General features: G+C 43.3%; 1 protein-coding gene across 2 annotated transcripts in view; it reads right to left on the bottom strand.

Annotated features, from left to right (window-relative positions):
* Positions 1-18,966, bottom strand: part of dyrk1b (dual-specificity tyrosine-(Y)-phosphorylation regulated kinase 1B) — a 58,006-nt gene that overhangs the window by 14,443 nt on the left and 24,597 nt on the right. Inside the window, exons 1-2 of one of the 2 annotated variants that reach the window (XM_085290526.1) lie at positions 15,393-17,442; positions 418-584 (exon numbers count right to left, since the gene is read on the bottom strand). In XM_085290526.1, the coding sequence (XP_085146652.1) occupies positions 418-584; positions 15,393-15,495 (270 nt within the window). In that variant the 5' untranslated portion in view covers positions 15,496-17,442. Of the gene's footprint in view, positions 1-417; positions 585-15,392; positions 17,443-18,966 lie in introns of those variants that run through there. The other variant, XM_085290527.1, reaches the window with a different exon arrangement.

Below are 18,966 nucleotides of genomic sequence, written 5' to 3'. Positions count from 1 at the left end.
CCCGCATATATACACATCCCCACTGTGAACATCGTGGGTGAGAACGCCCTGCCTCCTCCCTGCAGTTCGCAGTATGTGCAAAGGAGGAACAGATCCAGATGTTTAAAGTTACAGAATACAACGCTGACCCCAGAGTGACTGTAAATCTTCACAGAGTACCCGCATCACAGCTGATGGTAACAGTAGCTACCGCAGACTTTGGCTGTGGGGGCAGTGCCTCAGGAAGTGTCCAGCTTAGGGACGGATCCTTTTGAATAGCACGTGTCATTAAACCTTCATGACCTCGCAGACATTTCATGTTCAGTAGCTCTGCAAAGCAACAACGTTTGAACATCTAAAATGAATACAAAATGTTGATGCATCCCTCTGGCACTGGCCCACAGGCATGCGTGGTGGGACTGCTGCTGCGTGTGGTACCTGCTGCTGCTCGGCCATGGAGTGGATGGAGCTGAAGGAGGGGTGTGTATGTGAGTGCTGGCTGGTCATGGCTGGCTCAGCGAGGGAGAAGCCCTGGGCAGTGGAGGAGGAGGAGGAGGAGGAGGAGGAGGAGGAGGAGGTGGGCGGACATCCTGAGCTGCTTACACCTAAGAAGACAGAGAGAGATGATTAGACAGGGGAACCCCGACACCTTTGTTTGCATTATGGGAACATCAGAACTACTATTGTTTTGTTCCTGCACGCCCATGCACCACGCTCATCACCATCAACACTGCATCCTTCATCCCACACGTCTACTATGACGTGTGGACTTGATATTGTTTTCTTATCATATTAATATAACACAATGTTCAGTTACCTTTGCAAAAAAATAACTTTCAAGCAGCTAGTTTTTACTAAGCTAATATTTGTGTTCCCTTTTGGTTGAGTAAAGAAGACGAATCAGCAGTTTCACAGAGAACAGCTCACAACAGAGATTTTAAACTCTGAAGCTTCTAACTGGACCAAGTCCAAATATTATGTGTGAAACTTTTTACACCATCAGACAAGGACGTGTATCTGAACCAGTGGAAAAAACCTCACAAGACTATGTCTACAGTAGGCTGCTACGATTCGTCGCCATAATCTATGATGTCATACTTAAAACCAGGTGAATGTGTTTTTGTGACTGCAGTTACACTACAGGAAGCCGTGGGGCAGTATCGCCTGTATCGTCTGCGAACCGCCAAACAGGAGGAAGAAAAAGGATTTCCCAAAAACTACGTGACTGTGCACGCTGCTGCAGCGCACGAGCATTTAAACACGGCACGCTGGAGCATCAGCTCTGAACGCTCACGCTGACACCTTCATGTTTGTGTACGGTCATTTCATCTGAGGTTTTGTTCTTCTCTGCTTGATTCTGAATAGCAAACCTCTTCCACCTCACGTTAGCTTGTTAATCTGTGGGTCGGCCTATATCATTAATTAATTATATATATAATCAGTTAAGCAATTTAATTGGTGTTGAACACTACACCTTCTGGAGGCGTACAGATGGGTTTGTCCTGTAAAGAGGCTCATGCACCAAGTCATCTCACACATGGTTATCAGCAGCTGGGAACGCTGCAGTTGTGAATTCACGACCGGAATCATCTGTGAACTTTGGAAACTGGACAAAAAATTATATTTAAATTTTTAAGTTGAAGTTTGAACTTAAGAACAGAACATCCATAGTTTCCTATCTGCACATTACTTTTGTTTAAGTACTACTCGCGCTTTGATTTGTATTACCTAATAATTAATTTGCTGTGGGATGAGACAACAGGGCGATATTTACAGGGGGGCAGCCTACAACAGGAGGTTACAGTTGACTAATCGACCGATCCAAGAACAATTAGGCAGATTAGCTGACTATCAACATAATCGTTAGTTGCAGCCCTCGTTTACAGCTGCTGCATAGCTAAAGCAACCACCTAACTGGATAATCTGCCACACCCCTAGATTGGTCTTTTCCACACGTAATCAGCCTTTTCTCCTGATTGCATGTGTTACTTCATGGTCAGAGTCCATATTTGGCTGAGACTGTCATTTCTATATATCGACGTTCTTGTTGTTTTAAAGTAGCCTTGAGAAATAGTTCTCCAGCTTTTCTGAAGGTCTTTCTCTGGACACGGTCTCATCTTAGTCCAGTCCTTATACCTGACCATTCCCAGAGTGTTTTGTTTGATACTTAACAGACCTGCATGTAAAAAACCCGAAGCTGGACAGTGTGTGCACATAAAGACAGCTGAGGAAAGAACCATTTTAAATGGTCTCTTCAGCTGTGTGAGCAAAACCGTGATCCCAGGTAAAACACAGTTACAGTGCTGTTTTACATTTTTCAGCAACACAGTAATGTAATGTTTTACTGTATTAAATTTAGTAATCAGATTACAGTTACAATTATGTTGTTACTTGCATTACAGGGTTCTTTGATTATCTGCATGACAAACTCAACTCCAGCTCGTTGCAGGCGTCCACGACTAATGAAGTGCTCAGACTTCTTCCATGTAACAAAGCTGGAGCCCTCCGTGCTCACTGGGAGCTCCAGCGTTGCTGTCTCCACCCTCAGACCTGTGCCTCCACACCATCCTGTCTCGGAGGCCTACAGACGATTCCTCGGACTCGATGGCTTAGTTTGTTCTCTGGCATGCACCAAAAATATTTCTTACCCAATTACTCAGTTAAACATGGGAATACTCGATTGCTGAAACAGTCAATAGCTACAAGCCTAATGTTGTCACTTAAGCCATGTTCGAGGGAAGATCCTCCCTTGCGTGCACATCATGAAACGCTGCACACGTTCTAATGAGCTCTTGAAATGGAGCACAAACGAACATTATCTTCAACATCCTTTGTCCAGTATACCCACTGCACAAACCATCAGTCCATCCAGTCCATGACCACTGCAAACTAGAAGAGGCTTAGAGGAGATCTCTGATGTAATTCCACCCCCACCTCGAACCCATATGTCACTCGTTTTGCACACCTCACCACTGTCCTGCACCACCCTCACAATCTTCTCTGCCACTCCTGATGCAGTACAACAGTTCCTCACACAGACACAGTGAAGCTCCTTCAGACCTCTTCTATAGCTCTGCATTAATATTCCCAATGCAAACATCACATCTGTAGTTCTCAGCATCAAGCCATGCTGCTGCTCACTTATCATCGCCTCTTTTCTTAAAAGCTCCGGACATCATGGTTGTTCATGAAGACTGCCACCTTTTATTTAAATATCTCGCTCTCCAGGATTGTGTTAAGCAATATTTATCCCAAACACCTCCACAGGTATGCAATTTGGACCAATCGCCTTTCCACATTTCATAGCTGCCCTGGCTTCCCCATTTTCTACATTCATCAGCTCCTCTGTCCACTCTGTCCATCTTCTCAGCCCACTTCTGAACTTTTTTGGACTTTTCCATTTCTGTCCTTGGTCACCTGCTACACATCTTTCCCCCTCAATCTCTCTCCCTAATAATAATAAATAATTTCTGCACACCTTTTGCATGTTGCATCAGTCCTTTTGAACAGTTATTGTAGGTGTTGCCAACAGTATGCAAAGTACGTCTGCTTCTCTGGCCAAGCAACAAACAGGTGTTTGGAAGTGCAAACCAAGTGCACTGGTGCCATTTTCATATTCATTTAATTTCTGTTCATCCTTCTAGTTATGCATTTAAGGCTCAGACCCAGAGCAACAATTCAATTCATACAAACACCCGATCAGAACAATAGATCTATCAGGACGTTGTGTCTTGTGTCTGACTCCGTGAGCCTCATAGAAAGGTCAGGTAAAAATACATTTGCTGAGCGACCCTTTTATTTAAATATCACAGTTTAAGTGTCTTCAGCTCGGCCATGAACCTACTCAACATAGCACAGTAAGTCAACTAGCTACCAAAACAGGACGTGTGACTTATAATACTCCCGGTCCTTTTACATAATTAATGACGGTTTTAGAATAAACAGGGAGTGGCCCAGCTGCTGACCATGTTTCTTCCTCCAGTTAAGTCACAAGAATGAGATGAGTGATAAAGGTTGCTCTTCTTACTATTCTCAGGATGAGAGACGCAATAAGAAGCGCTCCAACATGTCTCCCTTCTGCCAGCTGGCAAATACCAAAACCAAAATAGAAAAGTGTTATTTAGATATGTGGTTAAAAATAAGGCCGCTCACTACGCAGAGTCACTAAAAATGGGATCAAATTAGAAATTCTCGGGTCTTTGCCTCCTTCAGGTGACACGCAACTCCACACGGTGCTCTGTAGATAATCAGGTCGAAACCATTCAAGAATGTTCACATCAGGTCAACGAGAGGCCAAACCAACAGAGATGTAGCTGCTGCCATCCTCTTCAGCACAGGCACGTCTTTTAAATGATACACCTACACCTAAACTAAACTAGAAAAAATCCGTTACATACAGTAGGCATTTTGACCGCGTTGTCAAGCTCTGCCCTGCACTGTCTTCATTATTCAGACAGCACAGCTAACACTGGTCTACTGGCCAGAATCTGACGTAGAGTATAAAACATCGGATTTTTACTTAAGAGAATATAATAATACTGATGGTCAAAATCATCCTTTGCTGTGTTTATTTTATTTACTTAAATATAATAATTCGATATTGTTACTTAAGATACAAATGAAAAAAGTACTCGGTACACAAAATGGGATGAAACTAAAATGGAGCAGAAAACTTCAGTGATGTAATCACACCAGCGACAAAAACAGAGGAGCTACCATGAACTCAAACATTTACAAGTAGGGATGGCACCGGTTCTGACATAAACGGTAGTAACCAGACGTTCTTCTCTGCGTGAGTAGCTTAATGTTGTTCGTGTGTAATTTACGTTGAGTAGGCTAACCACGTTATTACATTAATGCATGTAAGGTGAACTAGCAAACATCATCATAGCTACATGCGGCTGTCTTCTTGTTTGATGGCAGATACTCCCTTCACCCTGGCCAAAAAGGCTAAAATGACCAAAGAAAAAGTGGAAAACAGTTAAACATGAGAGGTTTTGGACAAAGTTTGTGTTTTTTCCATTGTTTAAGCACTGCTTCCTCTAGTAAGCGTGCAGTGATAGGAAGCTACCGCAAGTAAGAAATGGAAATACTGTTTGGGAATGCAACTGGAATTACTTATCTCAATATGGAGCCTGGATCTGTATCCCTCTTTACAAAGTGTAAACTGTGATGCATTAGACACAGTAGGCAGTGCACCAGAAATGATGATAGGTGGCTAGCATATTAGAAGACGATTAAGACTCAACTGAACCTGGTGAAAGCAAAGTTTTAACTCCAAATCACAGGAAGTACTGAGAGCTGACTAGTTTAAGTTTAAGAAACAACATGTTGTTAGTGGAGGTGCCCAGTGTTGATTGGCCCATCCTCTGATGAGAATACAGGTCAGAAAAGCTAAAGCTGCTGATCGTGGGCCTCATGGAAAAGGCCAAACATCAGTTTAGATCATCATGGTAATGGCAAGTGGTTCTTATTTAGTGCTTTTCTACTCTATGTGAGCACTCAAAGCGCTTTACAACAACAATTTGGAAAGCAGCAGTCATGCTTAAAGTCCAGCGTTCACTACATCAAAGTAAAAGAGATTTCATGGCTTCATGGTTCAAGTATATCCACCATATCTATTTCTAATCAGGGCAAGCATGTCAACATGGAAAAACAACTTGCAATTCTAGGCTTGCCCCCACTATCACCTTCCATCCACAATATGAAGAGCTCTTCTGTTCATCGTTTTCTAAATGGCTCAATGAGAACGTAAACGGAGGTGTGCGGCTGGATGAAGGGCCTAGAAAGCTGCGAGTAGCTTCGAAGCTCTGTGCTGAACTGCGTGTGCTTGCTTGTGTGATGAGGTAGAAACAGTGATTCAGTGTGGGACTGTTGTGGTCCAGGTCCTGGCCTGCTTACAAACATGACACTCCTGGAGGGAGAGAGAGAGAATATCTGCCTAGTACTGAGAAACCTGCACAGTCTCTTTAAGAGACTGAGAGGCAGTCACAGCACTTCCTCACTCGGCCCCCCCCTCGCGCCTGTTCTGCCATTGGTTGAAGCGCGTTCTTTCTCTCTCAGCTGATTCGCTGTTGGTATCTAAGGGCTGGCTGGCCAGCACTCTATAAATAAACCCAGTGCTGTCTCAGCAGCCAGGCTACAATACTCATTAGCTACTTCTCTCTCCTCTTCTCCTTCTCCCCTGCTAAGCAAGTAGCTTCCAATAGCAGTCCTGGCTCTCAGCAACACTCTGACATACTCTCCCCTAGCAACTCAACCCACCCTACCAGCCGCTTTCTCCTCCCCCTCTTCTCCTCGTCATCTTTCCTACTTTCTCAAATCTCACTCCCTTCTGTCCTACTTATCCATCCATCATTCATTCATCCCTCACTTTCTCGCTTCACGACTTCAGTGCATCTCAAACAGCCATCTTTTCTATTCCTTTCCTGACTGCTGTTTCAATAATGAGAGAAACAAAGAGGAGTTACCTCAGGCAGCACAGCAACACACACCACAGTCAGAACAAGTTGGTCGTGTAAGGCAAACACTGTTCCCACTACAGCCCAGTGAAGAAAGGCCTCCTCATTATGGCAAACACAAAGACACCACCTTTCACCTTCTAAGGTTTGATACAATAATAGAAAATAACCTGGTCCTCAGCAGGGCTTGTGTTTGTGTGTCTGCACACCTGGCTGCAGTGAACAAAGGCGAGCACATGTGAATCCTGAGGTTTACTCTGAGCTTTGATGCTAAATTTTGTGCTGCTGAAAACAATAAGTTCTTAAGGTGTACATGTTAATAATTCATAATAATTAAATGTTCACCGCCCCAGGTCAGCGGCTCAGTTTCACTGGCCTTAAAAAAACTGTTATTTTTGTATTCAAAAAAAGTTGTATTCATATAATATTTTATTTTATTTCACTTTAAATCTGAAAAGATAACAACACAATGTTTTGAAAAAAGCATCGAAGCAAAACGTTTTGCCTCAAAGATTTTTATAATGAATGTGTTACTCGATGAATTGTGGCGCCTTAAGTCAACGCACAGTTTAACGGTCTAGGTGATGTTAAATGGGCTGGGATTGGCATCATCTGACCAGTTACACTGGTAACTGTATCAGCAGCTGAGTGATTTTACAGTAAACTTCACTCATAGAAACATAATACAGAACGCAGCTAACACAGCTGTGTATGAGGAATGGCACGTACAGGAGTGTAGTGTTCACAGCGCTGTATGAATGTGTGTTTGAATCGCTTTGGTCAGTAAGACTGGAAAAATAAATAAATAAATAAAGTGTGGCCTATTTAAAGGCAGCAAGAAAGCCTGCAAAAAGGTCACTTGTGTGAATTAACAGACTTCTTAATATTATTACAACTTTATCATTAATCTATGGGAGAATCTGATGGTCCCATTAAATGCATGTTCTAACTTGCACAGCTTAGTTTTTACTCTCTCGGCTGCAGCCCGATGGTGCTGAATGGTTTAAAATGTTCAAATGTTTACAAAAAAACAAATAAAATCAAGGATCCCAGCCTATGATTCAGTAGGTTGTATGATTTCAGTCTCTCACATTATTGTGGAGGAGTTCTGGTCCACTCTTCATACAGCTTTGCTTCAGTTCATTGAAACTGGTGAGCTTTGAATGAGCCATTGCATCACCTTCAGACTGATGGGCAGCAACAGCCGCTTCTCTGAGATCACTGCTGATGTTGATCAGCAAGGACCAGATTATTTTTATGATGTCTTGATGTAAAACCTTTAACATTTTACCATTAATGTGTATACACACATGCCAGCGATCAGAGTAGAGTCAGATCTATTCAACTCTACTGTACGCTGACATGACATCCAACAATAAAACACTACATGTGTTGTACCTGTACACGGAGGACTGACATGCAACTCATGGAACTAGCAGCTCATGTTCTCTTGGTATCCATCATACCACACACAGCTTCATCCTACAGAAACTGGACTTCTGTTTCTCTCTCCACAGACAGGAAGGTGGGCGAGTTAGGGGAATGACATGGAGAAAAGTGACCAGGTGTACTCAAACCTGGGACCCCTTCTCTTGGTTCACACAACACTGGCTGTCAGAGAAGTAACATACCACATGTACTGTTGCTGTATTTAAAGTGTGTTGAGCAAACGGCTCCTTTTTTGTTTGCACTATGACAACCACAAATTTCTTGCTTGTGTAAAAATCTGGTAAATGAACTGCAAATAACGCTTTTCTACTCTGAGCATTTGCTTTAGTCAACTTGCCTCAGACATTCCCACAAAATCCTTTTTCTATGCGAGTGCCTTCCATCTACCATTCACAGACATTCATACTCTGATGGATGCATCAGACAGCAACTTGGATTTAGTATCCTTCCCAAGGATATTTGGGATGCAGACTGGAGCAGCCAGGGATCGAACCACCAACCTTCTGATTAGCAGATGATGTGCTTTACCTCCTGAGCTACAGCCCCCCCCCCAAAAACCCCTCTAAAACGTGGCAATAATTATGATGAAAGCAAATGATAAATAAACCCAGGAAATGTCCTCTACCTGCCACACACATCTGAACAAAGATGATAAAGTCTGAGGTGGATGGCCATACATCAATATCGCTGGGCTTCTTTTCTAACCACCAATGTTCACTCTAATAATGCTAATGCATTACTCTGGTACAAGAGCCTCTCACCGTCTGTACAGACTTATTTTGCACTTGAAAATGGGGCTAATTCTTGAGTCTGTTATCCACTCTGTCCCAAGCTTTTAACACAGACATTAGAGTTTATTAGGAATGCCATATTTGTAGGTTGATGCTCTGCAGCATCAGACATGATGACCTGACAGTGACAGCTCGATCAGTACTTGAAGTCGATGAGGAATTAGAATCTCTGGATAAATATCAATACTTGGCCCTTACCTGTACTGTGGTCATGACCAGTCTGAAGCAAATGTGCTACTGGTCCTCAGCAATGTCACAACACTCAACTCTGATTCAAGCCGTTCTGTCTGTAGCCATAAGTTCTTTTTTAAGAGTAAGCGCCGCAGCAGCAACAAAGCAAACAAATGTCTGTCTTTTTAAATGTTCAACGGTAACATCAATCCTCTAGTACAAACCTCCGAACTATCAACTGGGCATGGGTTTTGCAGCAGCCCACAAATGCTGCTGTAACATGCCAGCAGATGGCAGACTGTTACACCTACTGTGTGTGCCACTAGCACAACAAGAGTTATGGATTTCAATTCTGTGAATGCTTTACATAAGTGACACAGCTGGTTCCTGAAGTAGTCCTACAGGCACTCCATACACAACAGATAATTACAAAGAAACACAGCTACTGCTCTGAGCAAACAGGTCCATGAAATCCTTGGAATGTTCCACACAGTCGCTCTGCACCTGTTGTTTGGGACAACAGCGCACTGTAGTCAAGAAGCACCAGCATGTAGTGAGTTTGAAAAGGTAGCTGATGACCCGAGATGCATCAGCTGGAACATGAGTGTGTTTGTGAACATTAGACAGAAAAGTGCATGTATGAATGTGACTGGGTCAGTGAGGCTTTCATGAAAGCACCAGTCCAATGATCATTTTTCAATCAAAAGATATTGACAAGAAACTATTTTTCAACAATTTCAAACAAGGAATTTTACACAGAAACCAAAACTATGACGACATCAGTTACCGTATTTTCACGACCATAAGGCGCACTTAAAAGTCTTAGATTTTCTTCAAAAAGTGCGGCGCGCCCTATAGCGCAGTGCGCCCTGTGTGTTGTAAGGAGGACGTAGTAGAGAACACCATGAGAACGTTAAAGGGTGAAGTGTGGGCGTTGATCGTATATACCGGGACAATCGCACATACCTGTATAAAAGAACAGGTATGTGCATTATGCAGGACATCGTTGTTTTAACAACCCTGAAAATGGCAAAGAGACACGCTTACGAAGCACAGTTTAAACTGAAGGCCATCAGCTACGCGGAGGAACATGGAAATCGAGCAGCGGCGAGAGAATTTAAGATTAACGAATCGATGGTTCGCAAATGGAGGAAGCTGGAAAACAAGCTCCGGCAGGTCAAGAAGACGCAGCTGAGTTTCCGCGGACATAAGGCGAAGTGGCCCGAGTTGGAGGAAAGACTCGAGCGGTGGATCATCGAGCAAAGAACGAGCGGGAGAAGCGTTTCGACGGTCACCATTCGGCTAAAAGCAGTTTCACTTTCACTTTTTATGAAACGGTGCCATTTCTCCATCCGGACCAGGACTACGGTAGCGCAGCAACTTCCAGCGGATTATAAGGAAAAGCTGGCCATCTTCCGCTCCTACTGCAGCAAACACATCGGCGACAAAAACATCCAGCCCAGCCACATCACTAACATGGACGAGGTCCCGCTCACTTTTGACATCCCGGTGAGTCACACTGTGGAGAAGAAGGGGACCAGCACGGTAGCGATACGCACAACGGGGTATGAAAAGTCTTCTTTTACTGTTGTGCTTGGCTGCCATGCTAATGGACAGAAACTGCCGCCTATGGTGATTTTTAAGAGAAAGACTTTGCCTAAAGAGAAGTTTCCAGCAGAAATCATCATTAAGTCAAATGAAAAGGGCTGGATGGATGAGGAAATGATGAAAGACTGGCTGAGGGAGGTGTATGTAAGGAGACCAGGTGGTTTTTTCCACGCAGTTTCACTAAGAGTGGAAGGCAGCGCCGGGCGAGTTACGCCACAATTTGCCAATGGATTGTAGATGCTTGGGCTAACATGTCTGCTGGCACTGTTGTTCGAGCTTTCGCAAAAGCCGGCATCGTTTCCGAGGAGCCGCACGGCACGGAAAGTGACTCTGACAGTGAAGACAGTGAACCTGGCATGTTTGATGGAGATTTAGCGCAGCTGTTCAATTCAGACACAGAGGATGAGGACTTCGATGGGTTTGATTGATGATAAAAATGTGAGTACCAAACTTTGTTTAGCTCCTGCTTTATTTTTAAATACGCACACTTGTATGCTTGTGTGTTGTTGATGATGACGATTACCGGCAATAGAAATGTGAGTAAGGTACCGAATTCAGGTTTGCTCCCGCTTTATTTTTAAATACGCATACGGTACTTGTATGTGCCCTATAATCCAGTGCGCCTTATGTGTGTGTTAAATACAGTAAGGGCACACATAACTGAGACTGCGCCTTTTAGCACAGTGCGCCTTATGGTCGTGAAAATACGGTAAATGAGGATTCAATCTAAAAGGCAGAGCACCCTAGTCTTTCATTTTGGATCCATGTGTTGGATGATGCTTTTTAGCTCCATCTGCAAAAAACATGCAAAACAAAGGAAAACAAATGAAAGAGTATGTTTAGAAAGGATAGTGTTGCACTCCTCTGGTAGTTTTCAGAGACTCTATGAATCAATGTGAATATTAACTGTTCACATTAGCAGTTTAGTAAAGGCACCTGCATGGTTGTCAGTCCTGTGGAGAAAGGACAGACAGCAGGTTGTTTTCTGTCACAAACACACTCTGTGGGCTCCTCTTGCTTTTGCTCTTGTTGGTCCTTCAGCTGGCTGGAGAAGACTGAAGTTCTAACACGCACACAAAGCTGCGTCTACTGCAGCCACACTCTGTCCTTTCCCCACGTCAACTATGCTGTCAATCCCCTGGAATGGCACACTGCACACTCAGAATCTTTCACTCTGTGCAGCCGAATAGCAACACAAAGACACTAACGAGCAACCTTGAACCCTGATTAAGACACTGGACATTAGGTGTGAGCCATATGGCCTCAAAATAAAACCACGAGTTTTCAGGAAAAGTTTGCAACAACTTGTTTTATTGATGCGTGCAGCTTGCATTTACAAGTGCACGTTAATATAACTCATTTTGTAATGAGTTACTGTCACTGATGACACACTGCCAGGTTTGAATCGTGAACCTACTGAAATAAGCAGCAGCAGCATGATAGTGACACAGTCTTAGCTGAATGTAAGCACAAAAGCAGGTTAGATGGATTTCGCCCTGGAAATTTCCAGCAAACGTATTAAATTACTAATTAAGACTTTAATTTAACAATAAAGTAACTTCATCCTTGTAATGCTTCAGTATTGTTACAAAATACACAATCATACATGATACAATAAAAGTGAAAAATCATTTCTAGCTAGGATGTTGTCGTTTTTTTGCTCATGGATTTCCATTTCAGACATGGACATGTTTTAATGGTTTAATGCACATCTGTCAAAAACCCACCAAACCCTTTGATGATAGCATTGTATCTTCTAGATGAGGTAGGTTTCATGTGTGTGTCTGCACCTTGAAGTGTATTAGTGAATGAGTAATTTTAAAAGAGTACGTTAGGCTACAACAAAGAAAAGTGAGCGTATTAGCTAGAGCTTACACTGTGATGCTAAATGTTGTGCTGCTGCAAACAAGATGTTAGATGCTCAGGATGAATGGGAATTGTAATTCAGTGTCCAACATAAGAGCACCAGGTGCTCCAGAGTTCTACTGACCTGCCAAAAGACTTTTCTATTTATATTGGAAAACACAGTTTTATTAATATTTGATTTCATTTAGCTTTAAAACTGAAAAACAATGTTACAAATGCTTTGAAATGTGGTCTAGTACACCCCCATCAGACTCCCCTCTACTACTGCTCTCTTAGCAACGTAGAACTTTAGGTTTTTTGATTTGACCTATTCAGAATACGTTTGGTTAGTTTCTGGTGTGACTTTGCTTGTTGCACTGTCATTTTAATTTGTTTCAATATGGGCTGAATTTCTTTTATTGTTGTAAAGTGGGTGATATTTGCACAGGAAGATTTCAGAGAACTTCCAACACAAACAACAGTTGAGCAGACATCCCAGCCTCAGTAAACATCATGGCCGTGCTGATCGGTTTGACACAGACTAAAGGAAGACGCTTCCACTCCAAGTTTTTAGCTCATTTTGGCTGTTTTACGTTGTGCCAGTTTTGTAAGCACACATTGTTATTTCATTTATGTGCGTTTGTAGTCTGACCATTCAAACTAACTGCATGCCACATTTAGCTCATTACCCATGTTAATAATCTCACGCACATCAGTGCTTTATGCACGTTGCATTCACGAGTACAGTTGATTAGAATCACCAATGAAGCTAACAGATGTCTGCACTGTGGGAGGAAGCTAAAACACTGTCCTAAACACTAATCACATCTTTTCCAAAAGTCTGCTTATTATTTTGACTTGAGTTCAATTTGTTAACTTTGATCCTCGTCTATGGGCAGTCGTGCCCTCACTTCCAAATGGCCTCTCCAAGTGTTGAGCTTTTCTCTGTAGGACACTGGCCTGTTTGTACCTCTGTATTGTGTGTCAGATATCGCCTGTCATAATACCAGGACACATTTTAGGTGATATAAACATGTCAAAACACAATATAATAGCAAGCAACGGCATCCAGTTACATTTCGTAGCGCACACAACGGCACAAGCTAAGATATTACTGAGAGACAGAAACGTGTCCGTCTCCAGTGAGCATTTAGTCAATCAAAACTGAGCTTCTTGAACAATCTCACAATACTTGGAAAAATATGCAAAAAAGTAACAAACCATGTGACTCAAACACACACTATCGAGTACAGCCTGGCTATGACAGCGTGCAAGGAAGAGATCCTGGCAGCTGCTGATGTGCAAACACAACTCCACCAAGCATCGCTGCAACATTTCAGCTAGCTGCCCTCCATATGACAGGAGGAGCAAACAGCGTGATGATGTAGTTACATGGTGCAAAAGCAGCTCGTTAAATAACTTGACCCAAAATACAGAATCAAAGCCTGAAGATATGTTTTAATTGTAATCTTATTGTGCAGATTCTTGAAGAGTTACAGAGTGAAGTTAGTTATTGTTAAACTAAAATGGCGGGATATACTTTTCCTTTAAAATTTCCTTTGTTGTCAATGTCAGTAGCTGCTGGAAAAGAAGGATGGAAAATGCAGTTTTGTTTGCACTTAAAAATACAGCTGCGCCAAGCTGCAGTTAATAACAAAACATCAGTATTTGTTTTCTATACTGTCAAACATATCACAGCTTTCCTTTAAATGCTGTAATATATATATATATATATATATATATATATGTCAGAGATCTCTGTCCAGAAGAGCGCAGACCTAGGAACAGCTAAGATACTGTGCAGGACCCTCAAGCTCCCAGGCTGTGGTAGAGGACCCGAGCTTGAAGGATTGACTGCCCGCAGGGGCGAGTGGGGAATTTTATATATATGTATATAACAACTAAAAGCAGAAATCCAACTACAGGCCAACGTCAAGCAGCTAGCATACATATAACTGCTAGCAGTAGACAGAGATACTTGTGTAGGCTACATTAAAGGCTATACATAGGTTCACTGCACCAGCATAGATCAAGTAGAAGCATTTGCTTTTGTGTGTGTGTGTGTGTGTGTGTGTGTGTGTGTGTGTGTGTGTGTGTGTGTGTGTGTGTAATTACACAGTCGCATTTGAACCAGGTAACCTTTCATTGTCATTTGGTTTAACAAAGTCCTAAAGGCACACTAGGTCCAGACTGTCTCACGTGGTGTTGCTCATTACTATTAAAGGTCTGACTAACCAATCTTTGCTAAACATCAGGTATACATGGACTACTGAGCCTAAGAACATCAAGGCCAAACTTTGGCATGTTTAATCTCAACCCAGAGGTAATCCACTGCAAGGACTCTAGATTTACCATCAAACACGTGTGATATAGATGTTGTTCTTACAACAACAACAACAACAACAACAACAACCCACTGAGAGAAACACTGACCTGTGTGAACACATAACTCAAGTCCACTCAGGTGCAGAGTATTTGGCAGGAGTGGAACGGTGGATCAAACACAGGAAACAACAACATGAAACAACTTGCACTTGCTGGTGAATAAAATGTTATAAACTCACTGACTGGAGAAACAGCAATGAGAAGTATTAAGATGCTTTAGCGCTGACCCATCTGAAATCTTCATGCAAGTAGAAGTATTCACTACATCAGCCGGCCCTCTGGTCTAGTCCTCACAGTTGTGTTGCAAGAAGCACAGACAGACCTCAGAGCAATTATAATTCATGCGGACCATGTGCTAGAAAACAAAAGCCATTTGTTGCACTTTCTGAACACTACTAAATAAAAACTGAAAAGTTACGGCCCATCAAAACCATTCTTTTTGTTTATTTGCTTTTTTAAGCCCATCGAAACGCTAACGGTCCGACTGTAGACAGACATGTGGCCACTTTTAGAACGCCGGGGTCACACGCCAGGACCCTGACACAGTCAACGCACAATTTAAAGTCAACACATGCTCCTAACATTGTGTATATATATAAATGATCACAAATGACCACACACACAGGTTACTATACTGTGAGTAAAGAAGAGTTTCCACTGTTTTGAAATCAGTGGGATTGTGTATATTCTGGTGTGTACTAACTCTTGTTCTTGCGGAGCAGGGCTGAGGCGATCCAAGGTTCTGACTGGACCATCCTGCAAGTGGGCACAGTCTGGTCTTCCACAGATGATGACGTGACAACCATGGAAATGCTTGGAAATGTCCAACGCAGCAGGGAAACAGTGTCAATCAAAACGCTGTGACAGACGAGCAGAACTCGTGCGGGTCAGGTAACTGTCATCAATCCCAGAGTTTGCTTCAAAAGTTTACATCCAACTAAAAAAGGAATCTTGACGTGGTGGGAAACCAACCAACCAACCAATCAAAAGGCACCGTCTTCTCTGGCTTGTTTTAAAAAAAATGTTTTTTTAAATCTTTTGTGACTGTGGTTTCTAAGGCAACCAAATGGTGTACAGGCAGCTTGTCTCTCGGAAGTAAAAATATAAAGGATGTAATTTCTGTCTTTTGTGGTGTTACACTATATATAGATCTCTCATGGTACATATAGATATATATTCTGTCTCTCTGCAGACATGGGAGTGGAAGGGAAAGAATATTTGGTTAGTCAGGTCAGTTTTTCGTTAGGTTGGTTTTGGCAGTTTCATGCATTCTTTCTGTGCGCTGGAGGCGTATATCACTCCAGGTCGCTGGTGACTGATCTTTCAGGTAGTCAAAAGCAAGTGTTTTATCGAATCTAGTGTCTACTGCGATCACGCGTTGAGGCCAAACGTCCCAGGGATAAAGGCATAGAGTCTCTTTGATACGTTCAGTAAGTCCTGGCCAGAATAAACCAAAAGTAAGTAGCTAGTTCTTCAGCCATTTCAGGAGCAATCCAGAACGGGCTTTGTGTCCGCTGAAGATTTGACTAGTGGAGCACAGGACTGCTAGTTTTGCCAGGTTCCTTAGACTACATGGTCAGTATGGTTCAAGCACATCTTTTATTATTATTATTATGCAGCAGAGTATGTCCAGTTGTTGCTGTTTTTCCAGACTACTTATAAGCCACCTCAACTAGCTGTAAGTGGAACCTGTGCTAACCAGGCTCGCCAAGCATACTGCCAGGTGGACGAGCGAGGTAGGATGATAGATGGGATGGAAGAGAAGGAGATGGAGGGGAGTTGGGTTTCCAGCTGCCTGCTTTTACCCCATCCCTGACACTAAAAATAGCCCCAATTACTGGTGCTTTCTGGGGGACTCGTTGCCAGACAGAGTAGGACAGCACAGAGTGATGTGATCACTCAGACTAATCCAGTGACACAAACAGCCTGCACCGAGAAAGTCACACAGTATATTCAGCCTGAGCCCCACGGAGTCCTGTGCCGTTTCCCTTCAAAGCCTACAGCAAGAGGTGGCTGCCCTCTGTCAGGCTAAAAAGGCGCCCTTTTATTAGCCAAACAATATTAGTATACACTCAGCCTTAACAAGAAGCACTTTTTGCGCAATCCAGTGCGCCTTGTTGCTTCAGAGGTGTGTAGCTCCACACAAAGTTACTCTAACTGTACTTGAGCATTCGCGAGTCAACGAGACCGCCGGCTGGCGCAAAGTGACGAACCACCAGCACGGGAACACTTCACCTCAGCCGAGGAACTCTTTCAGCTCCGATTCAGAAGCGGAGGAAATATCGAGAGGCAGTATAGCTCCAGCGTCTGTGCGCTGGGGCCGAATGTTCCCCGCGTTAGACAAAAGCCGACGACGGGCCGCGTTACACTCCGAAACACCGGCACAATAACACGGTCCAGGAAGAGGTCGAGTCTCTGAGGTAATTACTCGCTAGTAATATCGCAAACAACGACTGAACTGCAACAAGCCAAAACTTCAGAGTCGCCTCGGAGTAAACAAAAGAAACCAATTCCAGAGTTCCTGAGCTTGCTGCCTTTCGCTTCTTGACGGGCCCACTCGTCAGTCTGCTTCCGCTTTCTTCTCTCGCGCTTACTGTCCTCGTATACTCGTCCTTCTCAGAACGGGAAAAATAGTTTTATTCCTTCAAGGTGGAAACCTTCTCCGGGGCGATTGTGAGTCATATTTTTCGCCCGTTTCCTTCTCCGTTAGACAGAATCTGTGCGCCTCTCCCACACGCTCCCCCACCCTGCGATAGGGACTGTACCATGTGCCGGTGGCAGGGGTCGGGGCTGGTGTGTCTGGCACAGATACACCGAGTACTATTAATACCAGCAGAGCTGCGAACACAGGTTAAACACGTGGCATTGTGGACGTTCCACACAGACTGTCATATCAACTACCAAAAGTATTTCAAATAACTATACGAAACAGCATCAACAAATCAAGTGAGTTAGCGGTACAGCTGCCTTCCCTCTGACAGCAGTAGTCTGCTCCAAGCAAACCTCTCCCGTCCTGTCCATTTATAGTAACAGCGGGATATATATACTGGAAGTTTATACACAGGCATACATGGACAACGTTCACTGAAAATCGAAAAACGATTGAACATTGTATACACGGGACAGCTTTGACGGACGACTGTTTTACATAACATTAGTCCGTGTTAACAGTGTTAAAATGAGTGAAACAGATAATCTCTGTTTTACTTCAAACTACATCAACCTTAGTTTGTTCTCGGTGGACAGCAGCCTGTGAGACCGTAAAAACGAGTAGTTAAATGACAGTTTAATTAATGCGTTATTCGGTTGTCAGAAATGAACCAAATGCCACGTTTATGTTGCTACCGTGTAACACACAAAGGCTCTTTTTGTTCTGGCTTTCAAAATGTTCTAACTTCTCTGTACTCTGGCAGTCGTAGCCTCTACCCTCACTCTGCACGCACACTCTCTGTTGCTACCCGACGCCATGGCAGCTGCAACGCAATTGGCTACATAAAGTCCCATCCCCTGCTGTAATTGGGTAGCAACGGCTCTGTGGGCGGGGCGGTCGGCTTAGTTTCCCTGGGTCTCTTCTGACGGCGCGGTGCTAGGCAGTGGTGACGCGGAAATAGTTTGAAGATGTCAGGTAGAAATGGAAAGAAGGACAGGCAGACCGAAATGGTGGGGGTGGAAATACAGCGGGGAGAGAAAGGGGCAAAAGGTTCCAATAAGCACATGGTCACTGAGTGACTTTACAGCTGAGAGGTTTGACTTGTCTTTACAAACCAGCCAAAGCTAAAAGTTGTTCCTGTTGCTATCCGAGCATTCTGGCTAAATCAAGCACAATGCTGCCTGGGAACAGCACAGTGTTAGAAACCAGCTGATAGCTCCTTGCTTTAAAATCACCCTCAAACTCAGCTGCCTTAACAAATGTGTCAGTGCTCATCAGTTTTTAGGATTTGTTTTAAATACAGGCTGACTCTCGAACTGGTGTTGAATGAAGTCATATATGGTTTTTAAAACAGTAACAGCCTAACCAGTCCACAATAGCTTTGTGTAATCACCTCCCAGTGCTTCATCATTCTAAATGTAGTGCCCTTTCAAAAGGGCAGAATCTTCTGTCACGTCTACTGGTTACTGTTGGACTTCACATCCTGATTGTTGTATTGGTGTTATATTTCTGTTATTTTGAGATGACTCCGCTTATTAGCTCCAGTATGTAATTCATTTATGGGCAAATGCTGTTGATATAGTCCTATGAAGGGCATGCTACAACAACAGACAGATACTCTAGTTCT

The sequence above is a fragment of the Mchenga conophoros genome, linkage group LG11, assembly GCF_057382185.1.
Source record: "Mchenga conophoros isolate Kocher_MC1m ecotype Shallow Benthic linkage group LG11, M_conophoros_male_GT1.1, whole genome shotgun sequence".
NCBI classification, from domain to species: domain Eukaryota; kingdom Metazoa; phylum Chordata; class Actinopteri; order Cichliformes; family Cichlidae; genus Mchenga; species Mchenga conophoros.
Note: the sequence above shows the minus strand (reverse complement) of the source record. Positions and strands in the feature narration are given on the sequence as shown.